The sequence below is a fragment of the Leucopleurus acutus genome (genome assembly GCF_964270905.1).
Source record: "Leucopleurus acutus genome assembly, chromosome: 2".
Taxonomy (NCBI): Eukaryota; Metazoa; Chordata; class Mammalia; order Artiodactyla; family Delphinidae; genus Leucopleurus; species Leucopleurus acutus.
Window position 1 is genome coordinate 98913126 of NC_139143.1, and position 14409 is coordinate 98927534.

The 14409-nt window shown below is 36.9% G+C and overlaps 1 protein-coding gene across 3 annotated transcripts in view; it reads left to right on the forward strand.

Annotated features, from left to right (window-relative positions):
- Nucleotides 1-14409, forward strand: part of VAV3 (vav guanine nucleotide exchange factor 3) — a gene marked incomplete at its 5' end in the record, with an annotated part of 392829 nt that overhangs the window by 362706 nt on the left and 15714 nt on the right. For all 3 annotated transcript variants that reach the window (XM_082833520.1, XM_082833521.1, XM_082833522.1), the window contains 3 exons: nucleotides 2680-2796; nucleotides 3360-3447; nucleotides 9246-9375. In XM_082833520.1, the coding sequence (XP_082689646.1) occupies nucleotides 2680-2796; nucleotides 3360-3447; nucleotides 9246-9375 (335 nt within the window). The remainder of the gene's footprint in view (nucleotides 1-2679; nucleotides 2797-3359; nucleotides 3448-9245; nucleotides 9376-14409) is intronic.

The window sequence follows — 14409 nt, forward strand, 5'->3', positions numbered from 1 at the left end:
CAAATCAATACAATTAGAAATGAAAAAGAAGTTACAACTGACACCACAGAAATACAAAGGATCATAAGAGAGTACTACAAGCAACTATATGCCAATAACATGGACAACCTAGAAGAAATGGACAAATTCTCAGAAAGGTACAATCTCCCAAGACTGAACCAGGAAGAAATAGAAAACATGAACAGACCAATCACAAGTACTGAAATTGAAACTGATTAAAAGACTCCCAGCAAACAAAAGTCCAGAACAAGATTGCTGCACAGGCAAATTCTATCAAACATTTAGAGAAGAGTTAACACCTATACTTCTCACACTCTTCCAGAAAGTCACAGAGGATGGAACACTCCCAAACGCATTCTATGAGGCCAGCATCACCCCAATACCAAAATCAGACAAAGGTACCACAAAAAAAGAAAATTACAGGCCAATATCACTGATGAACATAGACACAAAAATCCTCAACAAAATACTAGCAATCTGAAACCAACTATCGGCAGGCAGACTCTCAACCACTGCGCCACCAGGGTAGCCCTAGAATCTAATTTTAAACAATGATACAAATAAATTTATTTACAAAACAGAAATGGACTTTGGGATATTGAAAACTAACTTACAGTTACCAAAGGGGAAACGTTGTGGGGAAGGATAAATCAGGAACTTGGGATGAACATTCACACACTACTATATATAAGATAGATAACCAAGGACATACTGTATAGGACAGGGAACTCTACTCCATATTCTATGATAACCTATAAGAGAAAAGAATCCAAAAAAGAATGAATATATGTATATGTTTAACTGAATCTGGTTGAGAGTCCGCCTGCCGATGCAGGGGATATGGGTTCGTGCCCCAGTCTGGGAAGATCCCACATGCTGCGGAGTGGCTGGGCCCGTGAGCCATGGCCGCTGAGCCTGCGTGTCCGGAGCCTGTGCTCCACAACGGGAGAGGCCACAACAGTGAGAGGCCCACGTACCGCAAAAAAAAAAATAAATAAAATAAAAATAAAATTGATAAATTGTAGTTTAATCATGTTATTTAGAAATATTCAAGTAGATACTAAAAAATAACAAGGAAAAATAGGTGAAATGGGACTTGGGGTAGAATCTGATAAGATGGGGTAGTGCTGCTTTTTCATTATAGTTTTATAGTACGACTTGACTTTTAAAAATTACGTTCATGTGTTACTCTGATAAAAATGCTTATGCTGTATGCTAATTGCCATAAATGCTATGAAGGAAATTAGGGATACTGTAATGAGAATAATGGAGTGGAGAGTGCCAGATACAGGACAGTGTTCTTTAGCTGGAATGGTCAGAAAAGACTCTCTAAACCTGAAGGATGAGAAGCAATGTGGGTTGACAGAGGGTGAGAGTTTTCCAACACAGGAATATAGTCCATGCAAAACTCTAAGAATTCTTGAACCTGAAAGAAGCCTGGAGACTAGTAAAGAAGGGGTTTGTTAGAGATAAGATTTAAGAGGAAGATGTGAGTCAGATTATACTAGGTAGTAATGAGTCAGTGGTTATCCTAACTTTAACCCAAGGTACCATCTACATAAAATGCCCTTAGCTTTTCTTCTGTACTTGGTGGAAACCTCACATGTCCTCCTCCCTTTACAAACTTGTCAAATGCCTACCATGTATATTTTAAATATTGGATTGGCCAAAAAGTTCGTTCGGTTTTAAATAAAAATAAAACATTTTTCATTTTCACAAAGGATTTTATTGAACGTATTCACTAACCGAACAAATGTTTTGGCCAACCCAATATTTAGCATAGATTAGATGTGGGTATTTTCACTGGGTTACATGAGTCCATATGTGAATCAGAAAATTTTCTAGAATATTGACTTGAAAGATAGCTGATCTCAACGTAAAAGTTTTTCCTTTAACTTTTATTACCCATAATCTGATATATTTTGTCAATAAATGCTAAACCTGTATTTGATGCGAAGGGTCATTGAAGAATATTTTAACATTGAATTTAGGCCTTTTATTATTATTGTTATGGGATCTGGGTATGCTTAAGACCAGTATAGTTTAGGAAGAATTGAATTCTGGTTTTGAAAATATCTACCTTTTAAAAATTTTATTCATTACTACCAGTTTCTTAAGAAAATTGGTTATCAAAATTGTGGACTACAAGAATTAATCTTATATCCAAAAAATAATTATTTTAAAATAATTTAAATTGTTTCTGAATTTTCTTACAACAATACTCAAAGGAAATTTTGTTTCATACTGTTTTACCTAGAAAAGGTGAAATTTTGGAGGAGTGCGTGTATGTGTGTATACGTGTATGTACATCTGTGTGTGTCTTAGGCAGGGCAACACTTCCCTACAAATCTTTTTATTTCTTGTCCTTAAATTCCCCACAACTCTCTCTCTAACCTGATGCCTATTAATTCTTGTCTTTGTTCCATTTATTTATTTGATAAATATTTAGTGTATGTTAGGCAATATTCACTTCACTGTTGTAATCTTTGTAGAGCATTTGTGTTTGGACGTATCTAAAGGACTTTTTTCTGCATTATTTTTTTGAAGTACTATAATTGGTACAGAAGTAAAAACAGTTCAGATCTGCCACTAAATTAAAATCCTAACAGATACATATTTTTAGCCTCTGTTCTCTTCCAGGTACATTACCCAAATTTTCTGCATCTTTGTTTCTTATAGGTATGCTGGAGCAATGGAAAGATTGCAGGCAGAGACTGAACTTATTAACAGGGTAAATAGTACTTACCTTGTGAGGCACAGGACCAAAGAGTCAGGAGAATATGCAATTAGCATTAAGTAAGTGGGACAAGTACTTTTACAGAAATAGCTTTCCTGTTTTCATAATTGCATAGATCATCTGACATATATAACACTGAAGCTGAAAACCAAGGTTCTAATTGCAGCAGAAATAATGTATCATCTCTCCAGACAGTTCATTAATACTTGAAAATATCTGTTAGAAAAAATGGTATTGTGTTATAGGCTGCTAATTGGCATACTACATTTCTTTCATAACATTGTACTTGATATGTGTATGTTTCTAGTAAATCCTAAGAATTATAAATTACTAGATTTTATTTTGTTTTTCCATATTCCCAAATTGATCTTATAAATAAATTGGGCATAGTGATTGATCAAATCTAACCCAACCCCCCCGTCTCACTTCAAATATTGGTTGTATCTTCAGCCAATCTAGTGAATATATTTTGTTAATTAGCTGTCACCAGTGTATTGGCATAGGTATATATTTTGTCTTCAGAATTAATTCCTATAATGTTATTGGGGCATGCCCTCTGGTAATTATTGATTTCTACTGATTAAAAACACATTTATATTCATAAGTTATTCATTGCCCACAGGTACAATAATGAAGCAAAGCACATCAAGATTTTAACAAGAGATGGCTTTTTTCACATTGCAGAAAATAGAAAGTTTAAAAGCTTAATGGTAAGCATTGATTAGTTCTTTTCAATCTGTGGTCCTTATTTTTCTCCTATTAGAAAGGTCAGTTTAATTCTAGTTTCTTGGAGTATTTGTTCACTGAAACATTGTTTAAAGAGAATCATACCATAATTATGCAGCAGAATCCTGAAAATTTTAATTGTAAGAATTCTAGTTAAGTTTTATATTGCCCTAGACATATTTTTCATTGTAAACTAAGTTTACAAGTTTTAGATAATATTTCAGAGTCCACACTAGAAGATTCTTAGAGCCACAGACATGTTCAAAACAATCAACTTTCAGTTATTTGTGTTTTACCTTGTTTGAATGACACACAGCAGAGTTTTAACATGCTTCTTTCTTCCTCTGCCTCTATCTCTTCATTCAGGCAGAGGAAGATATTTTAAATTATAACATTAAAAAGTTGTAATTGGTAAAATACCACTCACATTTAGGTTCATTTCATGCAAAACATACTGTCAAATGGAAAACCTTTTTGTATTTTCTGCTATTTTAGGTGACCTGTACTACAGTTCTTCTTCATTACCTTGGACAATTAAACATTAACAAGGTGGCATTTTTACCACATGACAGTGATATTTCATAGGAATTTTACATTTAAATTGAACAGTATGTTGTTACCAAGTTGTTTCAAATAAATAAAGATTATTAATTATGATGATTTTTAAAAGTGTAACTTAGCATATAAGAATAGTATATGTCATATCAACAATACATATATCAGTATGTCATTACATGTGCATTGCTTGTACACATGTGCATTCACTGTCAGTGCTTGTGCATTTACTGTCAGTGCTTGTGCATTGACAGTAAAGAAGAAAGTTCTTATTTCATGAAAAATGATCTCAAGTCTGTTTCTCAAGTTTGCAAGCGTTTCTTGAGATAATGAAGAATTTGGAGATAGGACATAAGATGCATTTGTAGCACTCTGCTAAGTACTTTGAGTAACATTGGGAAGGACCACTCATTGATTGAACCATCAGTCAAATGATACACACTGCATCGTTCCAGAAAACATCTCAAAGCACTTTGCAGATGTTAACATTAAAGTTAAAACTGAGCGTAAGAGAGCCTTACAAAATAAGCCAGCTTGAAAGCCTTATCTAAAAATTTAGAACTGCTTCAAGACAGGAATCAGCATTTTAAAGAAACTGAAGCATCTTGAGTTGAAAGAAAAGTAAGAAAACCTCTCTGGACATAAATATCACATTCCCAATTCAAAAGCTAAGGATGGGTAGCAAGACTGTGTCCTGGAAAATGTAAACCCTGTCAAGTTGGCAACCAAGATCCAGGTATCCTCCCTGCTGGCAGTGAGTTACGTTCTGCTGGAACAAGCAGGCTGTGCACAGAGAAAACTGGACCTGAGGAGGTTCTTCCCTAAAGGAAAACCTAGCAGGGGGTAGCAAGTGGATGCACAAATAATGAGTAACAGCCCCAGCCGAGACATGATAAAAGCGTGAACAGGGAGTCTCCACATCGCTGCAAGACACACCAGCTTGACTCACCTGAAGAAATTAGGGTGGTTGGTAATGAAGCTGCTCCGTGGTATTATAGTTAATATGAGACTTTAAAAAAAAAAAAATGCTGTAGGGCCAAAGCTGACTACCAGCCTTGATGACTTTGAAAGCAACAAAAGGGAACTTCCATCACAGGAGATAAGCGAAGATGATGAAAGGAATAGTCACTGGAGAGGGCCAATCAATTCAGCTCTTTGTCACCTGGATTCAGCTCAAGAAAGTTCCTCATTCTCTAAGGTCAGATGTGAAAAGCCAGTAAATACTGCATGACCTGGATTAGTGGACACAGATCCTCAAGTTCCTATCTGCATGTAAAGCTGTTATTATAGTATAAGCAATAAAGACCCAGAATTCAAATAACTTGGACGAGAGAGCAGTAAAAGTTTCTGCAATGATGTTCTGGAAAGGGAATTAAAAGTAGTTGTCACAGAGCTAAAATAAGCTCCCCTTATATGCTATGTGTAAGACATCAGAAATGCCACTGCAAGAGACACATGCATGTTTTTTCCTCCATATCTGGGGATCTTTTGTAAGGAAGTACATAGTGCAGAGGGTTAAAGGGAGGGGATTAAGAATTAACTGCAAAACTACAATGAAAAAAAAAACTTCAGCAAAAGGATATGACAGACAAGGAGCTGAAAAATGTCAGCCTTAGATGAATACTTCTGTCAGCTCTTACAAAATCACTGTAAACGTTGCTGAAGAGAGTGTTGAAGTTGTCTGGACCTACTTCCTCCTCTTTGTTTCTGTTCATTTGTTGAACAAATTTATATTGAGTCCTCACTATGTGAAGTTACTGTGTTTTTGCACAATTCAAAAAGGACTCAACTGTTCAAAACAGCTTTCAAATTAGTAGATCTCTGTGTACTGAGAACCTCACAATAGTGCTGTCCTTTGACCCGCCACTGGGAAATGCCACATGGATACCTGATCAGAAGGAATGGCTCCTATCTCAGTAACTAGCCCCTCTGGAAGAAGAGAGAAGGTTGATAGGCACCTTGGGAAAGTAGGGGCTTCTCTGAACCTGCATCATGCAACCTCAAGGAGGTTACATTTTATCGTGTTGGTGTCAAATAACACAGTTCCCATTATAAGTACATAACAGTCTATGCATTTTCTTTAGTTCAGTATCTTCCCATCATGGCTGGTAAAGTTATATTCATCTACCTAATGACACTCATTAGGGCCTGGAATTAAATTTAATTTGGAAAGGATGTAAAATGAAAACGAAATCCAGAATTTGTTTTAAATTAGCCAGTTTCTCGAAAAGAAGATTGGCCTCAGGTGGTTATGACCTAACCTTTTCCCTCTGGTTTCAATGGCTTGGTTAATCAAAATCTTTGTTTTTCTTAGTCAGTAAATCCAAATTCTAAATGAATTTCTGTATCCAGATTACAAGGCATTAATTTTGTTCTAATTTTCATGTATGCCAGACAGTCCATGTCCAAATGCTGTTTATAAATCAACTCCACTGCCTGTTTCCTTGGTAATTGGAATGACTGGCTCTCACTCATTATTTTTCAGAGAGACCTGAATTGTTGACACCACTGTGTCAGTGTGAGATAAGGAAAGCTTAGCAATTTCTTTTGTTTAGAGTCTTCTTCTTTACTTGTAGTACTTGAAGGTCAATGATTGCTAAAGCAGAAGTGGATTAGACTAAAATACTGAAAGGCATAAGTTGGAAGAGATCCACCATGGCACTATTTAATTCTACCCAGTTAGAAAGATGTAGGGAGATTTAACCTCATAAGACTGTAAAAATGGAACTAAAATATCTTCCATGCTCAGTGAAGTGATAAAACAGTGTTTTACAGCTTACCAAGCCACATGACCCTAGGCCTTGGAAAAGTCATTTTTTTCTTCCATAAAATTTGGAGGTGGGTAGGTATTAAATGATGACCAAGTCCTTTTCAGTAATGATAATTCTGTAGTTTCTAGCCAACTTCACATAAACCTTAATTCATACTAATTCATGATATCATGCATAAAATTCATATTACTTATAACAAAATTACACTGAAGTTCAAAGTTATTGGCTTATAATTACTCTCAGGTTGATTTTCACATTTTTGCTAAAGAACACATTTCATTCAGTTTAAATGAGAAGACTAAGAGAACTGTTTTTTATATATATATATATATATATATATATATAGTGTCACTGATGCAAATGATAATAAAGTGTACCGTTCTTCCAGAGACCTTACAAAATTTTGCATTTAAAGAAATTAAATGATAATATTGGTCTCTAAGTAGAATTTAATTCCAGACATTGCCTTTGCAAGCCATGCTAAAATCACCATAATATAAATGCCATATTCTGATCAGTGAAGTCATTTTGAGGATATAATCTTCTGAGATTTTAACTTTTTTTTTTTTTTTTTAAGTTGGTCAGGTTCCACATTCCTTTGCTTCATCAAGGGCACCCATAATCTGGGCCCAAGCAAGGAAGAAAGGATGGAAGAAAATATTTTTAAGTGTCAAACCATAGCATCTTGGGTCTAAGAGAACAAATTCCTGGTATACCATAGATACTTAGAAAATGCTCCTTCCCTTTGCTTCACTTTTTGCATATTTACATTTGCCAGGTACTATTTGCTAATAATATGATGTAGTTCAGAGCACAAACTCTGGAGCCAGACACCAATTATACAGACTTGCCCAAAGCTGATTAATCTCACTGAGCCTTGAGCATCAGGGGGAAAAGGCCCATCTCTTGTTTCTTGTTTGAAGATTGTAAGAAACTATATAAAAGGCCTGGCACATGGGATCATGGTAACTCTCATGATTATTCACACGTACCAGGCACTTTATACATTCTTTGCTATAGCCTGTGAAATGGTTTATTATCCCCAGATGTGAAAGGTAAAGAATCTCCATTTGCCTTATCCAGTACTTTAGCCAAACCAGGCTCCTTTTAGTTTATGAACGTGGTCTTTGTTATGTTTGTGTCTGTTCCCAGCCTGACTGCTCTACTTAAAATAATCCTTCCCTCCTTCCTGGCTTTTGAAATTTTACCTGTTCTTCAATTTAAGCCAAGCTACCTCCATCATGAACTCTTCCCTCATCCTCCCCACTGGACTCAGAAAAGGAAGCTCTCTTTCTTGCCTTTGAACTCCCATAATCCTTCACTTTCCTTCAAGGGTGAGGACACCTAGGAACCTTATCTTCAAAATCTCTGTGACCCCTGGAACTCCCCGCACGATGCATTCCACAACTCATCCGAGTTTGGTCAAAAATAATAAATAAATCATTGATGATCCTCTTTCTCTTCTTTTGGGTGATTTTTGGCCCGACTGATTTGTTTTGGGAACTTTGAACATACCCATTGAATGCAGATACTGAATCGACGACAGTGTGGTTTTTTAAAGAAATGAGTTGCTTTTACACTGTTTGTTTTAAACAATAGTGCGTAGTAGAAGCACTGAATAATTAGATTAAAAGTGATTATGCTTTTATTTTCATTTCAGGTTTTTCTAAGAAACGTCTATAGTACTCATCTAATGATAGTATGCATTTTTCCATTATGAATTAATCATTGTTCAATTTCTGTTTAAAGTAGAGGGATTCAGATTTGTGCAGAACCTATGAAACCAACATCTCGAAAGAAATTTCCTGAAATTTTAGTATGAAAGATGGTGGGTGGTTATTATATTAGGCTTGGATGCATTTGGGGCAAATTAGGTATAAGAGAAAATTGGAAAGAACTACATTATTGTACCAGATGACATTAAGTACCAGATGACAGCTATGAGAAGGGCACTAACACTTCCTCATAAGCCAGAAACAATGTCAAGTAAGTAGCATTTGTAGCTTAACAACTTTGGCTTACCATGGAAGAGTACATTTAGGATTGAGTTTGTTTTTCTGCTTATGTTGAAAGAAAATGCAGGAAGCTAGAAATTGCTATATATTCATAAAACAGCTGTTGCCTTTCTAAACAAAAATAAAGGGAGTTATTTCATAAATAAGAACAATAATTACTGCTCTGAAACTGAGGTTTAGTATGGCTTCTCTTTACTTACTACAACTGACTGAAGACTACAGGATGTTGGGCAGCAAGAGGGGGTAACTCACATTATAAATGGCCTGGGTAGCAAGGGCAATTACTAGTTAGGTGTCATGCACCTCCAGGCTGCAGGGAGAGATGATCATTTACTCACACTAAGATAGGCTTATGGAAAATTTAGCATTAAATTGATCATCCCTCTATTGTATATAATTACGTGTCAAGGAATTCATGTGTTTGATTCTTTTTTCCTAAAGGAACTTGTGGAGTACTACAAGCATCACTCTCTTAAAGAAGGATTCAGAACCTTGGATACAACTCTGCAGTTTCCATACAAGGAGCCAGAACATTCATCTGGACAGAGGGGTAACAGAGCAGGCAACAGCTGTGAGTATTGTAATTTAGAATACAATTTGCTGTCACTTAAGGATCGAAGGCATGATAACATTAAACATCTTCATTCCAGATTTTGGAATAGAACCAATTAATATGCTGATGCATTTAACAAGGAATTTTTCTGGAGCAAAGCAGAATCAGATGGACCAACAGGTTTATGAACATGCCTAGATTTAGTTCTTCATGCCAAATTAAAAATCATGTGTGTGTTAAATCCATCAGAAATATAGGGTATGTTAATATGTAAGTTTTGTACTTTTCACTGACTTTTATATTAGCCAAACGCTTTTTAACTGATACATGTTTATGGTCATAATCCTGTTTGATTAACAGTATTGAAGCAAGGCTGGTGCACAGTTCTCCCATCTAACCTTGCACTGCAAGTCTTCTTATAGACTCTATTTCAATGATTACTTTAGGAACTTTGAAATAGCTAAAAGCATGTTTCCTCTGATGCCAATATTTAAAAGTAAACATTAGCTGCTTCTTTTCAGAATGAACACTGTGCCACAAATAATCACAAAAGATTAGCACACAAACAGAAAGCATGTTATAGTTTGAGTGTGAGTTCAACTCAAAAACGTTTTTCTCGTCACCGTTTAATGTCATATAATCTTCCTGTTAATAGATATAGCATGTAGAGAACACTATGATGAAAAAATGCTATGAATAAAGTGTGATTTCATCCTCTTATTTTAATTTCATAAAACTTTTTTAGAAGAGAAAGGAATACAATTTTATTACCCTCAGAAGGTTTAGCCTAAGCAAAATAGGAATATCTAGAGGTATTTGAAATAAAAAGAATTTGCATCATGTAATATAACTTTTTTTCCCTAAAAGCAGAAACTGAAAGGGAAGCAACGCTCAGGGCACTAACACCACCAGTAAAATTTCAGAACATTTCCATAAAGTAAATATACAAGTAATTTGTCACATCAACTGACATTTTTTTTTCAATTTGAATAACTTAATAGCTGTTCTCTTCACAAGGATCAGTGATAAATGAACAAGATTGTGCTATGAAAGTAGTCAGAGCACACTTTTTGTTGAAACTGTAAACACATTAAAATTTATCTTTCAGTTTTTAGCCCACTCTTACCCAGTTATCTTAGATGCTCATATAGGCCATAAGTTTTACTCATTCAAAAATGGAACTTCCCCAGGCTTCCCTGGTGGTGCAGCGGTTGAGAATCTGCCTGCTAATGTGGGGGAACGCAGGTTTGAGCCCTGGTCTGGGAGGATTCCACGTGCCGCGGAGCAACTAGGCCCGTGAGCCACAACTACTGAGCCTGTGCGTCTGGAGCCTGTGCTCCGCAACAAGAGAGGCCGCGATAGTGAGAGGCCCGTGCACCGCGAGGAAGAGTGGCCCCCTCTTGCCACAACTAGAGAAAGCCCTCTCACAGAAACGAAGGCGCAACACAGCAAAAATTAATTAATTAATAAACTCGTACCCCCAACATCTTCTAGAAAAAAAAAAATGGAACTTCCCCTTAAGAAACAATTTTTTCTACGAACTTCTTAAAAGCCTACCAGGGTTATGACATTTTTCCCTACACGAAAAGTGTAACTTTCAATTCTTTTACTTTGCCTTCCCAGTAGCAGGAGATAAAGTTGCCCAGGAGGTCAGTTACACTAAAAATCCTGTCTGAGTTGTTTGCTTTGTTTTAGAAAGTCCGGGTGAGAGGGACTGGCAGTCAGGGAGAGCCGGTATCCCGGTCAGTGGAAGGTTCTTAACCCTCTGTTTCACTGTGTGGTCACTCTCAGGCACTCCTGTGCTTGGCACATGTGGGTGCTCAGAGAATATTGGTCAACTACCAATGAAGTTGCCTAGCTAAAATTTTTTTCTAGTGTTTGACCAAGTATTCAGTGCTCAAACTTGTTTAGTCACTAGGGATGGCATTACAGGCTCTTTTTCTTTTTCAAAGCATGGCCAATAACATGATTTTGAGCATCCATGCAAGCTACATTCAGTTATTCATTCCTTCAGCATATAATAATTACCTAACGCAGAAAACGCGCTGTTTTAGGTATTGGGTCAGCAGAGTCCCTATCCTTATGGAGCTTATATTTTAATGAGGCAGCTCTGGCAAGTCTGGGTTAGGAGTTTGATATTTTTATATAGGATGATCAGGGAAGATCTCACTCCTAAAATGACCAGAAAGAAGTGAGGGCATGTGCTGGTATGTCAGTCAGCAATAATTTCCTGATGGTCTACACTCCAAGATTATTCAGCAGGATTATAATCTTAGATCAAGTGTATATTATCCCAGTGTTTCATTTACTTGTTGCTGACGTTTCGTATGAAATGAGAACACTATGATGATTTTGAGGGTTGAATGAGGTGCTATACATTAAAGCATTTAGCAGAGTGCTGGTAACATGGTAAACACACCATAGAAGTCAGCTGCTGCTGATTCTACCACTTCTACCACAGCTGTTGCTTTCCTTCTACTACTAGTCACTCCTCTAACACAGCAAACATTTTCCTGTATTTCTAATTGTTGAATTACTAGTTTCAACTCATAGCAATTTACATCTTTGCTTTTATGATTTTTTAAAATACCCCTTGCTTATTTTATACCAAGTCCTGATTAAAGGTTAACCCTTAATTAAAACACTGCTTCAATGTTTACACACGTGTCTCTCAGGAAGTGGTAAAGAGGAAACTACATATTCTGTATAGAAAGATTGTGTAGGATGTCTTTAGAGTCCTTACCTCTGGTTCACAGCTTTGGGTGTGCTGCTGAATACCATCTCAGAATAACTTTTATGAAGAAGTAGTACCTTGGGATACAGGACAGGGCATGGCATCTTCATTGCTTCTAAGTAATGGAGGAAGCAGAGCAGGCAAGCCAAAGCCTAGGACCACGCTGTGTTCTGGGTGGAGGTTGAGATTGGAGTTCTAACTCCCGAAACCTGCGATTTATTATTATTTTTCTCCTACATGCTATATAGTCACCTTGGAAAAGAAAGTCCCAGGGCATCGTAGAAGAGGCTGCTTGCTTCTGTATTACTCTAGGTTTGGATGTTCTTGGGAGAATTAAAAACTCTTCTCAAGTTTGTAAAATATGGTAAGATTATGACAGGCCTACCTTATGCAATTGCAAAATAACATATATAGGGCTTCCCTGGTGGCGCAGTGGTTGAGAGTCCGCCTGCCGATGCAGGGGACACGGGTTCGTGCCCCGGTCCGGGAAGACCCCACATGCCGCGGAGCGGCTGGGCCCGTGAGCCATGGCCGCTGAGCCTGCGCGTCCGGAGCCTGTGCTCCGCAACGGGAGAGGCCACAACAGGGAGAGGCCCGCATACCACAAAAAACAAAACAAAACAAAAAACATATATAAAGACACTAATTAGAATTAAACAGACATCCAGAGTATTGGGCAAGGAGAGTGTATCATTTGTAGGTGAGCAGCCCGTTGTAAGCAAGGCTCTTTCCTAGGGCTGTGAGACTATTTTTGCCTCCGCAATGACTTGAGTGTTTCAAGAGAGATGACGAGAGGAAGGAAGAGAACAAAGAGCAGTCAGGCACAACAGTGAGCCGTTGTGCTTCCCTAGAAACTGCAGTGGCTCCATGGTTCTGTGGATCTGTGTAAGAATCCCATTACTTTCCAAAAACGGTCGCAGGAAACGTGCCTTAGACTGCTGTGGGTGTACCCCTAGGGCCTGTGTATTTGAAGGGCACTGAACTGACTTTTGCCTTTCTTTCTGTACAGTGAGCGCTTAATTATTTTCAGGTCTGCTACTGAGTAGCTGTCTGACCCCAGGCAAGTCACTTAGCCTATTCGGGCCTCAGCTTTCTCACCTGATGAATAAGGAATGAGATTAGATATTTTATTATGTTCTTTAAAAAATAGCATGCTAGGTTTCTTTCTTTGTATGCATGAGAGAAGGAGGTAAGGTAGAATGGTAATAGACCGTTACACCTGGAAAAGTTGCACAATTAGCTGTTTCATTACCTATTAATAGACCTTAAGCATTTTCCCAAGTAAATGGAGAATTAGTTGGACCACAGAGGTGGCTCATGTTTAAAAAAAATGTTGGTTTTCACTATATTTACATGATCTCAAAGTGTCTTCTCACAAGACCTTATTAATTACTAAAGAGGGAAAATAGAAACACCTAAAAGTGATCAAAGTTAACATCACCAGTAATGGGACAACTAGATATCATGCACCTCCTAATGTGATGCTCTGAGAAGTATGTAACACCACTTTTGTGGTATTCTTGCCCCCCAGGGTGCACAATTTGAATCTAATCATGAGGAAATATCAGAGAAACCCAAACTCAATGACATTCTACAAAATAATTGGCCTATGCTCTTCAAAAATGTCAATGTCATGAAAGACTGCAGAATTGTTTCAAATTAAAGAGAAGGAGACCAAAGAAACATGACAGCTACATGCAACATGTGATCCTAGGTTGAATCCTGGACCAGAATTTATTTTATTTTATTTTTTTTTTTTTTTTGCTTTTTGCTATAAAGGACACACAGGGAACAATTAACACATTTTGAATAAGTTTCTAGATTAAATAATTTTTGTTTTTGATAATTGTACTGTGATTATATAAGAGAAGAAAATGCCTTTGTTCTTAGGAAAGACACACTGAAATATTTAGAGATAAAGGGCATTGTCTGCAACATATTCTAAAATAGTTCAGGAAAATATAGAGATGATAAACATGGTAAAATATTAACACTTGAGGAGTTTGAGTGAAAAAATATATAAGAATTCTTTGTACTATTCTTGCTACATTTAAGTCTGAATTATTTCAGAAGTAAAAGTTTTAAAATTTCGAGATGATCCGTTTACCTGAGGACTAACAGAACTGGGAGAAAATGGCAACATTCTCCTCTTTCACCTGTTCCAGGAGCAGGGGCAGCTTGGTGCACTGATTTTAGGGTGTGTAGAGTATGGAGTAGGACGTATTTGAACCATCTCTTCCTTACCTGTAACCTCACTGTATTTACTTACTCATTCCTTCATTGTTTTATTCAACAGTTATTTATTCAACACTTACTAT